Here is an 18,403-nt window from a genome sequence, read left to right as displayed (position 1 = left end):
ATGATCTCCAGACCTAGCTTAATGGTTGAGTTGGATGAGATTTAGAGCGAACCCGTCCAAATTTGTGAGTCTATTTGCTTTAAAAAAACTGAAACCTTATCTGCACCTAGCACCCTCATTAGCTTACCAACCGTGGCGAGCTTTTTCACCGGAGAAGACTTCTTAGACGACGACTTAAGCCCAAGTGCCTTCTTCATCTTGATCGTGACAACAGAGGTGAGCGATCTCTAGAGCGATGGCATAAGCAACCGATTGACTGCGCCGGAGGAGGAGGATGACGACTAGTGTCTCTGAAGAATTGGTGGTGAGGCATGGAAAGAAGAAAGAAAAGAAAATTTCTTCCCTTCTATTAGTTTTTAGTTTATCATTTTAGCTCCTGGCTTCTTTTGATTTTATAGTTTAAGATCTATCTTATGGTCCATATATATATATATAGAGAGAGAGAGAGAGAGAGAGAGAGAGAGAGAGCAACAGGCTCTCAATTGGGCTTTTGGACCAAGCCGGGCCGGGTGGGCAAAGGTTTGGCCGGTGCTACCCATTGCCAATTCAGGCTCAGGCCCAATTTGGGCCAGAACGGGCATAGGCAAGTTAGGCTAGATGTCAGCTGGCACAATCTCTCATACATGGAGAGAGGGACCTAGTACCATAAATAGTTTGGATTCGATATTAAATAATATTAAATATATTTTAAAAAAAACTCCAAAGTCAAGATTGTATAATTTTCGAAAACATAAAAACACAAAGCCTCTTTACTTGTCAAGAATGGGATTCGAACCCATGCCCTTTCGGACCAGTACCTGAAACTGGCGCCTTAGACCAACTCGGCCATCTTGACAGCGTACAAGCTATAAATAACTCTACAATATCGACTTTTTATCTATCCATAGATCTGGATAGTGTCTGTCGCGCTTTTAGAGAACTATTTTTGATACTAATCCACATTAAATTCTCTATTCCATTCCTAAATTAATCCTCTATAATTTGATTAAATATGATAGAAAAAATAATAATAGTTATACTTTAGTCCAACCAATCAATAAAATTTTAATGTTTCGATTGATAATACAAAGCCGTTGAGGGTAAAGTGCAATTAAAATTAATCCTAAATTTTTAGATTAGAGAACGAGATAATAAAATGAACTAGATGTAAATGCTCTCATGCTGTATTATTATTTTTCTTTTGCTTTTCTTGTTTGCTACTATCATCCTAGTTGGCAATCCTTTTTACTTTTCTTTCCTTTTTTTGGGTTATGGATGGAGATTAGGTGATAGACGGAGTTAAAAAGTTTCTCTTCTCGTAGTATCCGCCGTTCATTTAGATCCCAACTACGACCCCCCGGCAACCCCTTCCCCCTTCCCCCTTCCCCCTTCCCCCTTCCCCCTTCCCTCTCGGCGGCTAGGGTTAGGGTTAGGGTCCGGAGGGGGCTCTGAACTGGATGGCTCTATCGGCGTGCCCTCTTCCCTTGGCTTCTCTCTCATATCCTTCGTCGTCCTGAGCGGGCGAGGTCAGGTTCCTTTCCTACTTATAGTTCTATACCAGTGGTGGAGTCGATAGCAATACCCGAGAGAATGGAGATGTTGAAGCCCAGTTCCGCTTCCCGCGGTGGCGCGACGAGATCCAACATTAACCCTAGTTATAGCGCGGCCTCTGCTGAGCCTCTCAAGGCATCTTCTAGAGTTCCTTCGTCAGTAGCTACTGGTAAGAAGCAAGGGACTGCTGCCTCGGCATCAGCGTTACAGAAGAGCAAGGATGCCAAGCCTCCTCCAGGTGAAACCCTTGTCTATATCACTATGAATCTCCGAAGCCCGCTTAATAAATAGTGCTACTAGTGGTTGATTATGCTGGAACTCATTTCTTCTCGTCGAGCTCACTGTTCTGTTTTAACATTTTTGACGTCAATAGAGAACTTTAATCCCAGTGTGATTCAGTAAAAGTTCTTTGGTTGGAAATACACAAAAGGCCAAGAATTGTCGAGATAGTTGCAGATGAATTTAGATGTAAGATATGAATACTATAGGAAATTTGACTTCTTACTAGCATGCAATTTTATGTTGAAAAGAATACTTTTGTAGTTATCAACTGATTGAGTTGCATATGAAGTAGTTCGGTGTACTGTTGTCTTAGTTTTTCTTTTTCCTTTTCTTGCTGATCCCTTAAAATCTATGCATTTCAAAGTTAGTGTGCCCTTTCATTTTCATACAGTGTCTTTTGAAGTGCTCTGATATTATGTATTCGCTCTAATTTTACTTGTGCGTCTGTGTAGAAATATCTGATACGGGAAGCGAGGAAACAGATCTTAGCACTTCAGAGGAAGATGATTCCTCATGGATTACTTGGTTCTGTGGCTTGCGAGGAAATGAGCTCCTTTGTGAAGTCGACGAGGACTACATACAAGATGAGTTCAATTTATGTGGACTTCAAGGTCAAGTTGCCTGTTATGATTATGCATTGGACATGATTTTGGACAACGACTCATTGAGTGGTACACTGATTTATATCCTTGCTCTTTGCTTGAATTCTTTTTTCACTGACAAAATTTTGCTCCTAAAATATTTTCTGTATATGTGATATAATATTATCACCTTCCATTTTATGTCTCATTTGTTCAATCATAAGTTTATAAGTTTTGATAAATAACTATGTTTGTTATTAAGTTTTGTGAAGTACCCTTGTCAGTGATGATTCTGTGAACTCAGTTGTTTTTTACACTTGTTATATTGTCCAACGTGTACCTTTAAACATGCATTCTTTTCTAGGTGAGGTCGGTGAAGAGCATAGTGAGATTGAATCTGCGGCAGAATTACTATATGGTCTTATACATGCCCGTTATATCTTAACTAGCAAGGGTCTCAATGCCATGGTAAATAATTCTGTCAAAAGTCAAAATGTTATCTTATCATATGAATTGTCTATAGTTTTTTACCTTTATATTCTGTTTCCATAATTTTCTTTTAAGCATGAAAAGTACAAGAGAGCAGATTTTGGTCGCTGCCCTCGAGTTTTTTGTGGGGGACAACCATGCTTGCCAGTGGGTACATCAGATATTCCCCGTAATGGCTCAGTAAAGATCTATTGCCCAAAATGTGAGGATCTTTACTTCCCAAGATGCAAGTACCAGAGCAGTATCCTTCTATACAGTGCTGAACATATTTAATCTGTTATTCCGTAGGGTAAACCAGCTGTTATATCCTTCAAATGTTAATCCATTTTATCTGTGGACTTACATGCTAACTTTCTCATTAATGAGATCATCAGTTAGTTAATTTCTTTCATTGTAAAAAATGCATGATGGTAAATTTAATTTTTTATGATCAGGAAACAGATTCTCATGGACAGGTATAACTGTTAGTATCTATTGACAAGGTCGTATTTGATACTAAGACTCCTTTCTAGTATTGCTAGTATTTAATGATGGAGTTGTGAGGCTAGTTAGAAATGTGGAAGTGTGAAATTTTTAGGCTGTCTTCATAAGCTCATTGCATAGATAAATCTTGCCCTCATCTAGTTATTTTTTAATTCATAAAATGATAATTTCACTTAGACCTTTCGAATTATTACTCATTTTACGTATACTCTCTAAACTTTTTTTTGGTACATATAGACTTCCTAAGCTATTGGAAACCTCTAAAATCGTTCTTCTGTTAGTTTTTCTATTATGTTTTACATTCATAAATTGTTACGTGACTCACACATGAGTAGATTTTTTACCTTTATGCACTTATTTTCTTGGGGGTAAGAAAAAAAAAAGAGGAATGTTAACGTAGAGAGGTATTTTTGTCTTTTCATCTTTTTCGTAGATACTAGTGGGTTAAATTTCCAACAGTTTAGAGAGTGTCTGTATTAAAAAAAAGTTCAGGGGACAGAATGTCTAAGTAAAATTATTCTATTCATTAATTACAGAATCTTATTTCAGATATAAAATTTAGTATTATCTAATTAATTTAATTACAAGAAACTCACCGGAGTTCTTTATGGTATTTAAAATATGACCTTTAATATTGTGAGCCAAGGTGCCACTTTAGTGCAGGAGCAGCAATCTTTATTCCAGCATAATGAGTTTGTGCTGATCAAGTACATGATCAAGCCATTACTTCAGTTAGAGGTGCTGGAGGTACCTGCCTAGCGTTTAGCTAAGCTCACATGTTTGAGACATTTATGTGTCTCATATATATGAAATTTTGCTATTTATTTCACTCATATTTATGTGCCTTTTGCACTCTTATATTCAGCCTTGGTTAGGCTTGATTTTAGTAGATCTAGGACAACTGATTAGTTGTTTCTTAGTTTATGATAGACAGTATCTTAGTTCTATCCATCGCATATCAAAAGATGGATGGAGGTCTCTCCTAAATTGTGCATGTCGCATTGGTTCAAGAAAACAAAATTCAGGTCTCTTTTCTTCTTTCCTTTTTCAGCCCTCCATTAACTGATTGATTGAAAGACATTGTTCTAAAATTATGAGCCAGGCCAGAATTTTCTTTCTTTTTCTTATTCGGTTTGGGACTTATATATTCTAGCTTGATTATGCTTGAATTTAGATGCTCTAAGACAATTATCAGTGGTTGGTTAGGTTTTTTATGATAACTGAGTCTCTTTTCATCTTGTTTCTATTTTCTCCCTTTTCTTCTTCATTTTCATTCTACTATTAACCTAATTTTGAAAACCTTTAGTTTCCAAGGTCCTATAATATTTAGGACTCCATAAGGTAGAAACACTGTTGATGATATTTGATTACAGTAAATATGTCCTTTTCTAATCTTTGACTAGAACCCCAAAATCAATAATTTTGCCTATATCATCCTTCACCCTTCCCACATGAAATTCCTTCATCCATTCCACATGAAACCTAACAAACTTGAAATGTGGAGACCTTAAATACTGAACCCAGATAATTCTTCTGTGTTCTTCGAAAATTTCAGATTCATGAAAAGAAAATCATTCTTTTGTTCTAGAGATTAGGATGGTCATTGCTGCATAACAAAGGACTATATGAATTTCTCTATGTATTTTAAGGATGATAGTCCTGCTTGTTCATTCCATTTCTTTTGCAAGCTATGGTGGTGTTTGGAGACACATTATACAGCAATTACTAAATTATAGCTTGTTCCATTATCACCTTGTCCTTTTGAGTCCATAGCCTATCACGGAAGCTGGATCAAGTGACAGATGCATTTTTCGTTGGAGAAACTGATGGCTTAATAGTTTCACTTCAGCATTTGAACGTTGAACCTGCTTACAGATATACATTCTTTTCTCTGGTTGTTTGCAGAAAATTGACCTCTATTTGGATCTCTTTTTACTCTTTTGCCTCTTCTAAACATCCCCTAACAATAAAGAAGTTCCTTGCTCGAGTGGCTTAAGTCTCGTGACTAGGGAAATGGAAGGTATGTTTTGTGAAATTTTACAAAAATCATATCCCTTGCTTTGCTAGTCTTCTATCCATAGTTATCAGAATTGAATTGAATGTTGACTGAGATAGAAGTTAAGTCACTATGTTATTGATTTAACCAGTGGTGCATACTTGGTTCACTCGGTCAGATTGTTGTATAATACTTTGTCTTCTATTGTTTTTCGTATCACACAGCAATATATTGATCAATTTCTAAATAGTAGCACAACAATATTCTATTAACTAAATATCTTCAACACATAAATACAGTTTATTAGCAAGAAATATAAATTAAATGAAATTATAGAAGGCAATCCATTTAATAATTTAAGAATCACAAAAAATTTAGAAGAGAAATATGGTATTAACGAGACATTTCCATTTAATAATTTAGGACAAATTTTTTTTTTTCAAGAAAGAATAGAATAACTAAAAAGTAAGGATAATTAGGTAACTTTGCAAACGATACTCGGCTAGTCACCAAACTTGCTAGTTCAACTACTGGGTTGGCCGGTTTAATCCCTTAGTTACTTATTCGGTCTAATAATAAAATTGAACTGATTTAGTGGTCGATTTATCAGTTTGACCACCCTATCCAATCCGATTCTGATAACTATGCTTGTATCAACTTAAGATTCATCTTCTTTCTTTCTTTTTTTGGTTTGTTTTTTTGGTGCACTGGTCTAGTCATCAGATCTCTATTGAAGACTGAGACTTTTCATCAACCTATACATAAATCTAAGTTGCCCCCCACGCCCCCTGTTGTGTGAAACTTTGAGTTAAGACAAGGATTAGAAGTGAAAGGAATGTTGTTGAGGAGACACCTCAATAATGGTAGGAAGAAAGAATGATTCCTATGTTACTCTTAAGTTCACTTTTTAAATTCTATTTATTCAACCTTTGCAGAGATTACTTTTTCCATTTTGTTAGGTATCAACTCTTTCACTAATCAGACTTACTTTTTAGCATCTTCAAGATTCACTTTCAGAGCCTATTTTATTTAATAAAAGTATGAATCTAACTAGATTTTGATGACTATTCAATAGTAATGATAGTATAAAATTCTGAATGCAAAGGGAATGGATGTGTACATCTTATGATGCTCCATTTTCTCACTATCCATATAAGTTACAAGGATTTTCAATCCTATAGTTCAGTTGAATTGAAAGTTTCTCTGATTTGACTGCAATGATGAAAAAGGTAACATGTTTTGCCTGTGTTAGTCCCTAGTGGGGTGTCAGTTTGGTAATTGTTCAGGTTTTCCATGAAGTATCTCAGCGCTTTGTTATATGTAATCGAGACCTCATGTTTGCCCCTATTACTATCTTTGGAGACACCCTGGATTGCATCTGGCTATTCTCTCTCTTGGGTATGGAAATGTTTCTCTTGCAATATTAAATTTAGCGTAGCTTATGTGGAACTATTATTGCTTTATAAAAAGTATGTGAGGCGAAACACTTCTTAAAATGTTTGTCCTCCTTAAAAGTCAAGCATAGTATATTTTGAACAATTGCTATATGGCTGCTTCTTTTTCTCCTTTCTGACTGACTTTAAGAACTTCATAATGAGCTTTGCTACATTTATCAGTTCTCACTCTTGATGTCACTAAATTCTTGGCTACATTTTAGAGGTTGCCAATTTTTATGCATACTGATATACTTTCTCAAAACATATCGTTGTATTATAATTCCTTGATTATTCGTCAGATATGGATGGTTCGTACATTGGCACCACATTCCCACACCTGTATTTGATGACATATCCTACTGCCAAACCTGCAAAGGCAGTCCAGAAATATGTGCCTCGGGTTTTTGGATTCAAGTTGCACAAGGATTCTACATAATCATTGATTTGTGTACTATTATTAAGTGACAATATTGATTACCCTGGCAATGACATGGTAACCAATAATACCCTTACCCCTGGATGGCATTTTGACTGCTGACCTGGTAAGGTGATAATTATGGTGTAAACAAACAGGGGATTGTTCTGTAAAAGGATTGTTGATTAAGGGGATGCCCATCTCTGCAAGCTCACGGCACGACGAAACACTACATCAAAAAGTTTATTTTTTGGCTGGCTTACTATTATGTGATTGAGATGTACTCTGTTGCCGCACGACCGTTTTATGTATCAATTAAATTACTGTTTGAGAACTAACTTTCACCTGTAACATTTCCATCCTTGGAGAAATATAATGTAATATCAAGCGTGACCTGTCATGTCATTCCTGATCTTGCTGAACTCAACCTATCCGGAGATTCAGAAGCCAGGAAGATGGTATTTTTATCCTGATTTTGTTCGATGAACTGCTTTGTATCCTTTTGTTTTTGTTTTTTTGTTTTTTGTTTGTTGTTTTTTGGCATTAGGTCGATATTCCTCCACCAAACACATTTATACCTTTGCAATTATCTGTACTCTCTAATTTTAATTCGTGGCACCTCGCAGAAAAATTATCCCTACCTGGTATCACCGCTTGGAAACAAAATATCACATCTCAATGTAATGAAAAATAAAATTCTGGAAAAAGACGGCATCTACTAGGGGTAACAATTAAAAAAAGTATTATTTAAGTAGTACGATTATGTTTTATTTAATGTTGTGACTACAAGTTTATGTTTGATCATATAACTGAGTAGAGAAAAATACATAAAAACTAGTGAATAATGAAACATATATTTTCAAGAACATCGACAATAATTAATAACACAAAACTATCAGAAAATAAACCCCCACTAGAGACAATTTAATATGTTGGTGAAATTTACGGACATGAGGATATCATACGTTGTTGCTATTAATAAAATTATATATTAAAATCTTAAATATCTTTTTTAATTTATGTGACCCACTCCCGCCCAAAATCCTGCTCCGCCAATTTTTTTCGTGATTGATGGAGTAGTGGTGCAGGAAATTGGCTCGACCCAATAAAGCGAATATAAGGGTCTCCATTAGTCCTGTTTGTATGTATGTGTGTTTTGGTTGGGTTTCACCGGTTCACAAGCGTCAAGGCCATCTACCACTATATTCTTATCCCTTTATTTTTCTCTTTTACCCTTTTATCTGCACTGAGGAGAGGTTGAGATTTGAGAACTGAAGGTGGAAGGCACGACGGACGTGTCCTCATCGCTCCTAGTCCTCGACCATTCTGAATATGACACGAATGGCCTGAAGCATGTCACATTTTTTGAAGCGCAAAAGTCTAAGCACTTGATTAAGAAATTCGTACTTTGTAGGCCATGGCACAAAAGCCTAGTGTCTTCTCCCTGACGCCATTGGCCATCGACTGCGAAATCGTCTTCACCGATTCAATACAGGTCAGACATGAGTCACACGATATATATTTGGAGAAAAGTTGATGCACACGTAAAGGCTAATGCAACATTTATAATGAGACCGCATCCTTCGCAATTATACACTAACTTTGGTGACATGTTAATTAATTATTATTATTTTTATTTTTTTTTTAAAAAACAAAGAACGTCTGAGGGGCAGGTTTACTACTACGACGTACTAAGTTGTCCCCCTCCCCCAAAATCCAAATTCATGTCTGCGTCACATTTACTGTCGGACTCCATAGTCCATAGGAGGAGTTACCATCCATCCCGAATCCCAATCCTTGTTAAGACTGTTGGTAGGAGTAGCAGTAGGTGAATTGGATCTAGATTTAATAACGTCTGGTTCAAATCATTTCAAATTAGGTCCGGAGTCCGGACGGGATAGTAAATAGTAGGTAACAAGTCAATAATAAAGGAGTTAAAGAGAGGTGCTTATTTAATTTTATTTTGGACGAAAGTTTGTAGACAAAAGAGATGCTATTTTTATTGTCATTCCTGAGTCACAATAAATCTACGATCATTGCTCTGCCGATTGTAACAGCATCCAGTGAAATAGAATCACCAAAAGCAATATGATAATATGCGAGGGCGAGGGCGAGGGCGAGCTATAAAAATGAAAGAGGGCGAGTGGCGGAGGAGCTACGGAAGGGGAGACGGACCCTTCTGCTCCTTTGGGCTTTCGTGCATTCCTTCCCATTCGATTGCGTTTAGGGACCAAAACCTTCCTTTTTTTTTAAATTTTAGGGCTTTATTGCTTACCTCATATAAATAAATCCATTTCCTTTCTTTCTCTTTCTCTTTCTCTCGCTCTCGCTCTCGCTCTCTCTTCCCTCGCCAAATGCGTCGGCCCATCCCTTGATCTTGATCTTGATCTTGTGATTTGGGCTGTTACGCGGATCTCGGCAGAGGAGAATGGGGGCGTACGAGCTCATCAAGAACGACGAGGGCAGCGTCGTCGACGATGGTTCCCCCAACAAGGACCTCGAATCCGGCAAATCGGGATCCGACATCCCCAAGGCCGGTGCCGCCACCGCCGCCATTCTCACCTCCTCCTCCTCCTCTGGTGGAAAACAGCAACGCCTCGTCTCGCTCGACGTCTTCCGCGGAATCACCGTAGCGGTATGTTCAAATCTTGTCGTGATTATATCTGCATTGCCTCTAACTATATTAGCATTTGTTATATTATTCTTCCCCTTAGTTTCGTGTTTTACCTTTCCTTTTGCATTTTGTCAGTTTCATACTTGACACAAAGATTATCACATAAAAAGATACCATGCGTTGTTCATTATCTCTAGTACCCTCACCACAACATTCTACTCAGGAAGTGATGAGTGAACTCTTAAATTTATTCACAGTATTAGATGACTTTTAGTCTACATCGATAACACTGCAATATAATTTATACAGCTTTCAAAAAATTGCTCATCTAAGTAAACGATTTTATTTAATATAAATCGCTCTCGCGATTTTGGGTAATGCCCAAATAGCAATGGATAAATGCACATATAAATGACTGGCCGAATTAAGTTTACCCAGTGACCTAATTTTACTACGGGTACGAGGTACCAAATTTTACTCATCCAAATCAACGATTTTTACTGAATAAAGTTGCTGTCTTTAAAAGTGATTTTCGTACGTGCTTATATGGCACCTATGTAGATTACAAATCATCTAGTTCTGAGGATAAATTTGTTAACTGGGATAGTTTTGGGTAGTTTGGACTGAATGCAATTGGAAGGTCACGCCTCGGTCTAGTGTATCTGCCTTCTTTTGTGGTTGCATGCTATATTTAGACGAATCGTATCCTTTCCTTTTACACGTCTATATGTTTGTGTGGTGCATATTCGATTTGGATCATATCGGCACGCACCTAAATGATTTGTTAATATTTTACTGATTGAAAAATATTCTTTTCGAACGGGTGCGCTTGAGTTGCCAAAAGCCTCTGGTAAAAGATCGGAGGGCACCTTTAATAACACATTATCTCTAGCCCTTTTCCCTTTATCGCCTGTGAGGTTTTGGTATTATTTATCTCTCTCGATCTGTCTTTATTAGCCAGCCCCGCCCCCTAGATGAAATTGAGTTGGATTTATTTTGGTGGGAGGGCGTAATCAGAGTGTTCCTTTTCTGGCATCGAGTTCCATCTGTCCAGTGGTCCCTTGAATTTCTCTTGGACACCTCTTATGCTCGCAGTAGTAAGAAGCAAGTAACTAAAGAATATAGATTACACAACCACGTCTTAGGATTCATACCCACCTGGCAAAACGAATGCCATAAAGTTCCCTCTTAATTGCAATAATGATGGCGCCATTAGGTCATATGTTTAATATCTCTCTCTCTCTCTCTCTCTCTCTCTCTCCTCTGGCTCTGGGTGGAGAAAGGTTGTAAATTTTTTTTTCTCGCATAAACAAATATCTAACAAAATGCTGATTCCCGAGAGACCTTGAGACTCTTTGTCGAATCCCCCCTATCCTTTTTCTTAGAGGTGGAAGAGTTTTAATAAAAACAAAGAGTGGGGGGTATGGCTTTTTTTTTTTTTTTTTTTTTTTTGTTTATTCGATGGTGCGAATCTAATTGTTGGCCAAACATCAAGTAGTGGGTTCAAAAGGAGAGATTAGCCTCTGCAGCATGCCACATATATAACCAAGTTGATACCAAATACTTGCACAATTTATGATTTGGTTAAGTAAGTAATTCAGATGTATGCCCAGTTGTCGGTTCCCGTGTCGAATTTGAAGAGGAATTCTGTCTTCCTTCTCTTTTTAACCCATTCTGCAATGGAAGAGTAGGAACTGTGGCAGCCCAAATAGGTTGGACGGTTGCAATCGAGTACCTGATGCGGATGTCACCACTCAGGCTTCCTTTTCGCATCCGTCGGTGAAGTGGACGGCTGCGGTTCCTCGTGGCGCACAAGACGCAAGTCAAGTCTTAAGGTGGTCCACAATAAACAAGGAGATTTCAACTCCTTTCAACTTTTCTTACACTTTTTAGGTTAACTTTTTGATAAAAAAAATTTAAAAAAAAAAAAAGAGATCAAGATAAGGTTTGGTTTTACGTGTTTTAATATACATATATACACAACATCTATATTTTAAATATGAAATAATAGATGTTAAGATGTTGCATATAAACCCATTTTAGTTGTTGAAAGATATATTTTATAGAATCTATAAATTAAAAACTGAATTATTTTGAGTTAGTAAAACCTCTAAATAGCTATTCCAAACTTAGGACGATAATAATAATAGTAATAAAGCCTGAATTGCCGCAAGAAAAGAAACTATTCGTTTGGCACGTGGTTCCCCAACTTGCTATTTGCTTTATGATGTGACACGTGTCGAATTGGATTGGTGAATGGAATTACTTGCGTGCTGAAATGTATTTGCAATGGGCAATGCCACACCACATTCTTCTCCTTGAGTCCTCCTGACTATAGATCGAAGACAATGAATGCGTAGCTATAGCCTGTAGCTAGCTTGAGAGCCACTTCTTCTCCTGGTTCTCCTCAAAAGTTAAAATTGTTCTTTTTCCTATTCCTGAAGGCGTAGATGAGCAGGGTCCGTCTAGGGACTGACAGTTGCTTTTAATTGCTTCTTGACACGGTGCTCCCGTGTAAAGTAAGTCACTGCTGACTAATCAGGGACATGTTCAATGTTTGAGCTATTCAGTCATTTCACTCACATAATTAATTGGTCAATTAAGTTCTGTCTCAGTCTCAGTCTCAGCACAGGGTGCCCTTCTTTAAAGCTCTTTATTAATTTGTCTTAGCTGCATATATAGATATATATATATATATATGTACTTGGAGTACTTGACACGTCTGTATCTGATTTGGTTGGAGTCTGTTCCCGCCGAAAGTTGTCTCGTGTTCGCTTTTATATTGGCAGTGTCTGGTGAGGAAAATTTTTATTCTTTTTTGGGTCCAATCTTATACTCCACCAAATTTTATTTATCTAAATAAACTATACCCTGAATTTAATATTAAAAGAAGTCTATGTTTTAAGATCGCTAATAAAACATTAAAATAGAAGATGAAAATAAATTTAGCGCGAAAAGCGCCTTTCTTGTAGGTTGGTCTTATTATAAGTAAAAGATTAGTCAGTTTAAGCAATTTACCGGCGGATCAAAAACGAGAGAGAGAGAGAGAGAGAGACGGGGCTCTACGAGGCTAGCTATTTATATGCCAATGTAGTAGCTATTAGTTTGGCATCTGGTGTCTATAATCTATGATCCGTGTAAAATCCAGCTCGATCCCTGGTGGCAGGGTGTGTCCTTTACTTTTGCCGTGTTTGGTTGGGTTGGGTTGGGTTGGGTTGTGTTGGCGTGCATGTTATCTATGTATGTGTGTGGGCCTTTTCATCTCGGACAGCTTCCTGTCCAAATAACTTTAAAAGATAAAGTAGGTTCTAAAATGGCGATGGCGAGCAAGGCGGTAATCATCTCTTTGATGTTTCATTGTTTTGGGATGAGCTCACCTACTGCGACAAGGATTAGTCAGTTCTTTACCAGTCCATGTGTCCAACCAATCGGATATCGATGGTACTAGTACGAGTAGTAGTAGTAGTAGTAGGAATTGGAGCTAGACGAAACAGGGGAATACTTTATGTTTGCAGACACTAGACTACTCTTTCAAACTCTCTTCTTACTTAATTCCGTGACAGCATCTCAGCCTTAATTGCCTCTTGGCGATTTCTCTCTCTCTCTCACCCACCATCAACATGCTGCCACATTTATCAAGTTCATAGAGGCTTCCGTATGCACAGTATTTTTCTTTTTACTGATATAATTCCGAAAGTGATATTTTAAGTGTAAAATATGGTCCTTTCGTGATGAAAGGTTTATTGGAATGGGATATATGGTACCAGGAGAGAATAGATCAACTTCTTGTTGCTTTGATGAAGTAAAAAAGATTTGAGCCAAGAAACTGACTGTTAATCGACCATCAACAATTGCTGCTTTTCAAAGACATGGTAATTTACAAGGAAAAAGAACAAAAGAAGATCCCAAATTCTCGTTGTTCTAAGTCTAGGTTATAATAAATACTAAAAAGGCTAAACATAGGCATATTATTCTTTTGCTTGTTGCTTATGTGACGGTGAATGAACTTACTCATTTGTTCTCATTATAAGAGATATATATATTTATATATTCATGATACATGAAATATGTACATTAATACATTTCCTCAAACTCAAGATTGATCAAATACACGAGTTGCTATTAAGTTATGTAAGACGATGAGAAATATGTGATTTAGTGAAAAGATCGATAATCTGCTTTGTAGAAGATATACAAGGAAAACTAACAATACTCGTTACCGAACAGTCCACCTCGATTTCTTAGTCTGCTGATGAAGTCAAATCATCATCATTTAATAATCATATCATCTGCATAGAGTAGGAGAATTATCTGCCCCTATGGTGATAATCACACAAAAATAGAGTGATCATATTACTCCCAAAATTACTAGCCTTAGGTGACTATGTGATGGAGTTGCTCAAACCAAGCATGAGTTACTTGTTTAAGCACATAAAATAGCTCAATATAGATGACAAACATAAAATAAAGGAACAAACAAGTCAGGTGGAGGTGGCATATGTTCTATCCTAGACAAATCATCTTGAAGAAATACATTCTTCACATTCTCTAAAATAAGGGCCAACGACAGGCTGCAACAACTACAAAGAGTACGAACAGTAGTCCTCTAAGCAATAGGGTTAGAGGTATCCTCATAATCAATTATGTAGTTTATACTCATGAGTAAAACCCCTAGCAACAAGATGAGCATTGTATTGCTCAAATTTGTCGCTTAATATTATAAATCCATTTGTATCTGATGAGCTCAACACCACTTGGTAAAGGAACAACATCCCATGTCTGGGTATACTTAAAAGTTAGGAACAACATCTCGTGTCTGGGTATACTTAAAGGTTTGAAACTCTTTAGCCATAGCACATCATCGCTCAAGATGAACAATAGCTTTCTAATAAGAACTAGACTCATAAGTTGCATGAACAGCTACCAAAAAAGTGTCAAACTCAAAAATTAGCATGCAACATCAACCTAACCATACTGTGGGTCTAGAAGGCACATCAAGTTCAATATTTGCATGAGGAGAGATCGTTTGGATAGGAGAGTCCTTTCCAATTAGGAGAGTTGCCGCTGAGAGGAGAAAGCTATAGGAGAGGGAGAAAAAAAAACTAAGGCTCCGATACCATGTTGTCCCTCAGACATAACATAATAGAACAATACATGATAAGATATGTACATCAACAGCTTAGTTTTTGCTGATGTTATTTGCTCCAATTAGGAGTGTCAAATCAAAATGGTTAAATTTTTATTGGAGGTACTGAGTGGGATAACATGTTATCTTTATATTGGAGTACTGCCATGGTTTCATCTTCACCTTGTACTTGTCATGTGAGGTTGGGCTTGTGTTGGGTTGCTACAGTTAAAGAAAAAGATATGCTCCCTGGGAATATTATTTGTCAATTTTGTTTGTCAATGATCCTATTCTCTTAATTACTTGAGAAATTATATTATGCAATTAGCAAGTTCAAGTGGGCTATCTAGATATCTTTGTTTTGCAGCTCATGATCCTTGTCGATGACGCTGGTGCATTTCTTCCTGAAATCAATCATTCTCCCTGGAATGGTGTAACCCTTGCTGATTTTGTCATGCCATTTTTCTTATTTATAGTTGGAGTTTCCCTAGCATTTGCATACAAGGTAAGCTTTTCAAATCAAAATATCAAATGACAAACAATTTCGAACTTTTTTAATATCTATCATTTGACTTTGATCAAATTCACAATATATGGTAACCACTATGGTGGCACATGAAACTGGAGCAGTAAAAGGCTAATTGTTTATCACTTTGAGCAGAGAGTGACAAACAAGTGTTTAGCGACTAAAAAGGCTATACTTCGGGCACTTAAGCTGTTTGTTTTAGGTCTTGTCCTCCAAGGTATAAGATCTGCTGTCTTTTGCTGATCTTTTTCTATTGTTCTATATATGAGTATTAAGCTCGATTCAACCTGTTTAACGCTCTTGAGTTCATGTCTTTCCAGGTGGCTTTTTTCATGGCCTTCACAATCTAACTTATGGAGTTGATATTTCAAGTATAAGGTTGATGGGTGTACTGCAGGTGGTCCTTTTCCCGCCCTCATGATTAGAAGCTAGATAACTTGGTTCTTATATATGGTCTGATACATACCACTAACATCAACATTAGCCCTGAATGATTGCTTTCCTTCAGCATACTGATTTATTAAATTTAATAATCCTCTTTTCACTCTCATTATTATATGATTATCCTGTCTTTTGATACTTAGATTGCCCAGTGTTCTCCAGTCTGCACCCATTGTGCTTGTGGGCTTCTGCTCAGAAACTGCTAAATGGCCTTTATTTTGTTAGGACTGACTTCCTGTGTTCTAATACCATCAGTTGCAATGTCTCTGAAATATGGTTTTTTTTGCTGCAGAGAATTGCAATAGCCTATCTTGCGGCAGCAGTTTGTGAAATTTGGCTCAAAACCAATGATGATGTAGATTCTGGATTTGCCTTACTGAGGGGATACCGGTGCCAATTGTGAGTAAAACTGTAACCATTATCAAGTTCACATTAATTGTTTTTGGGATGTATTCTCTTGAGAACTTCCAGTGGTTTCTCTAATAACAATTTGTGGAATAAACATCACTGCTTATTGCATTCACTTCCGTGTAGGTTGGTTGGCTTGATACTCACAACTACTTATATGGTCTTTTTATATGGTTTATATGTTCCGGACTGGGAATACCAGATATCAGGAGAAAGATTCACACACAAGTCCTTCTTTGTAAGAATGCTAGTCCTCCAGAATGTCGTATTTTAGCATTCTTAAAATCATGTTGAACAAGAATCTCTGCTTTTAGCACGTAGGTTTATATATAACGAAATTTAGTTCTTTTTCAAGTTATGCTTTCCAATGTGATATTCATGAGAGGTGAAAATGTTGAAGTTAATATGAGTAATGCTCATCAGGTGAAATGTGGTGTCAGAGGTGAGACAGGACCTGCTTGCAATGCTGTTGGCATGATTGACCGTAAAATTTTGGGCCTCCAACATCTTCATAAGAGGCCAGTTTATTTACGGACAAAGGTTGGATAGATGTGTATTGGTTAAATCTCTCATCCCCTCTTCTCGTTCACCGATTATAACTCACCCTCTCTCTCTCTCTCTCTCTCTCTCTCTCTACAGCAATGCAGCATAAATTCACCAGAACATGGCCCACTTCCACCAGATGCTCCATCATGGTGTCAAGCACCTTTTGATCCTGAAGGGCTCCTCAGGTCTTGTCTCATGTTCTTGTAGTGCTGTCATAATTAATTTAAAATTCTGCCTGTCTGAATTGGCATTATATGCTGGCATCTCAGCTCCATGATGGCAATAGTTACTTGCTTGATCGGGCTTCAATTTGGACATGTTATTGTACATTTTAAGGTATCATCCTTCAAAGTTTATCTTTCACATCAAGTTCTTTTACAGAAAAAAGAAAAGCCTTAACTGAGGAAACATTTAATATAATGATAGATTAACTTTCTCTACCAAAATTGCAGGATCACAAGGACAGGATCTTCCACTGGATGATCCCTTCCTTTACCTTGTTAGTCCTAGCCTTTTCGCTGGATTTTTATGGTATGAAACTGGTTTTCTCCTACTGATTCAAATATATACTGATGTACTTTTCCATTCTAATGTACTTTTATCTTCTTATGTTAGGTATGAGTATGAATAAACCGTTATACACACTTAGTTACACCTGTGTCACTGCTGGCGCTGCTGGACTCCTCCTTGCTGGAACTTATGTGCTGGTCTGTTTTCTTAAATTAAGCTATCTATCTTATGCTTGTCATCACCAGCAGGAGAGAAATCGAAATTCTTAGGTCACAAGATCGTCAAACTGATTGCTTTTGTATGTTGTGCAGGTTGACGTCTATGGCTATCGGCGACCATCCTTTGTCGTGGAGTGGATGGGAGTACATGCGTTGATGATCTATGTTCTGCTGGCATGCAACATCATACCTCTTGTGATTCAAGGATTCTACTGGAGGAAGCCTCAAAACAATCTAGTGAGTTCCTCTTACTTAGCTGAAGCTGAAAGGTCTTTCCCACACCCCCCCATCAAAGGAAATATGAAATTCTTGGTCTGACCCCATGATGGCGTTTATTTTGAACAGTTGAAGGTCATCGGTATTGGAGGTTGATCCTTCTGATGATTGGTGCAAGATGCAGCCAGTGGCAGCATATGATGCACTTCGGCTCACATGGAATGCTCAATTACTATACTCACCCTTTACACAGCTATAATGATCATGAGGCCCAGGTCTGAACCAAACTCTGAAGTTTGAAAAATGGCTGGGCCTCATTTTGTATTCCATAAGTAAACGATATTTTATGTTGCAGTGCCTAGAGCTCAGTTAGTACCGTTGTATAGTTAATACAAGTTGCAGAACGTCTTTCCTTAACTCTCTCTCTCGCCCCCTCTCTAAAACAAGGATTGTTCTCGAAAATGTACTCATTATTTCTCTTGCCAACAAATTTATTTAAATTTATGGAAGATTGTATGACAATGGGTCTCGAAAAATTCTCACATACACCACTGAGTTGCTAGATTCTTCTACGGCTCCTAAAAAAC

General features: G+C 37.4%; 2 protein-coding genes and 1 non-coding gene across 4 annotated transcripts; 2 read left to right on the top strand and 1 right to left on the bottom strand.

Annotated features, from left to right (window-relative positions):
* Nucleotides 1-754: 754 nt before the first annotated feature.
* TRNAL-CAG (transfer RNA leucine (anticodon CAG)) lies at nucleotides 755-835 on the bottom strand. The gene has a single exon. It is a non-coding gene; the product is annotated as a tRNA-Leu (tRNA).
* Nucleotides 836-1,342: 507 nt separating this feature from the next.
* On the top strand, nucleotides 1,343-7,617 carry LOC140780113 (putative casein kinase II subunit beta-4). Of its 2 annotated transcripts, none has more exons than XM_073125472.1 (5): nucleotides 1,343-1,768; nucleotides 2,265-2,483; nucleotides 2,758-2,861; nucleotides 2,967-3,123; nucleotides 7,097-7,617. In XM_073125472.1, exons 1-5 carry the CDS (start codon nucleotides 1,570-1,572, stop codon nucleotides 7,231-7,233), a joined length of 816 nt encoding a protein of 271 aa, XP_072981573.1. In that variant the 5' UTR covers nucleotides 1,343-1,569; the 3' UTR covers nucleotides 7,234-7,617. The 2 variants fall into 2 exon arrangements, with proteins under 2 accessions (XP_072981573.1, XP_072981565.1); XM_073125464.1 differs by having other exon boundaries at nucleotides 1,344-1,768; nucleotides 2,958-3,123.
* A 1,604-nt stretch (nucleotides 7,618-9,221) lies between these two features.
* Nucleotides 9,222-18,233, top strand: LOC140766541 (uncharacterized). Its single transcript, XM_073105977.1, has 13 exons — nucleotides 9,222-9,847; nucleotides 15,319-15,456; nucleotides 15,613-15,694; nucleotides 15,798-15,874; nucleotides 16,211-16,317; nucleotides 16,453-16,564; nucleotides 16,750-16,866; nucleotides 16,966-17,057; nucleotides 17,142-17,208; nucleotides 17,325-17,403; nucleotides 17,488-17,579; nucleotides 17,694-17,837; nucleotides 17,946-18,233. Exons 1-13 carry the CDS (start codon nucleotides 9,641-9,643, stop codon nucleotides 17,970-17,972), a joined length of 1,341 nt encoding a protein of 446 aa, XP_072962078.1. The 5' UTR covers nucleotides 9,222-9,640; the 3' UTR covers nucleotides 17,973-18,233.
* The last annotated feature ends 170 nt before the right edge of the window (nucleotides 18,234-18,403 follow it).

This window comes from Typha angustifolia, chromosome 1 (genome assembly GCF_048772165.1).
Source record: "Typha angustifolia cultivar Huaian chromosome 1, ASM4877216v1, whole genome shotgun sequence".
NCBI classification, from domain to species: Eukaryota; Viridiplantae; Streptophyta; class Magnoliopsida; order Poales; family Typhaceae; genus Typha; species Typha angustifolia.
Note: the sequence above shows the minus strand (reverse complement) of the source record. Positions and strands in the feature narration are given on the sequence as shown.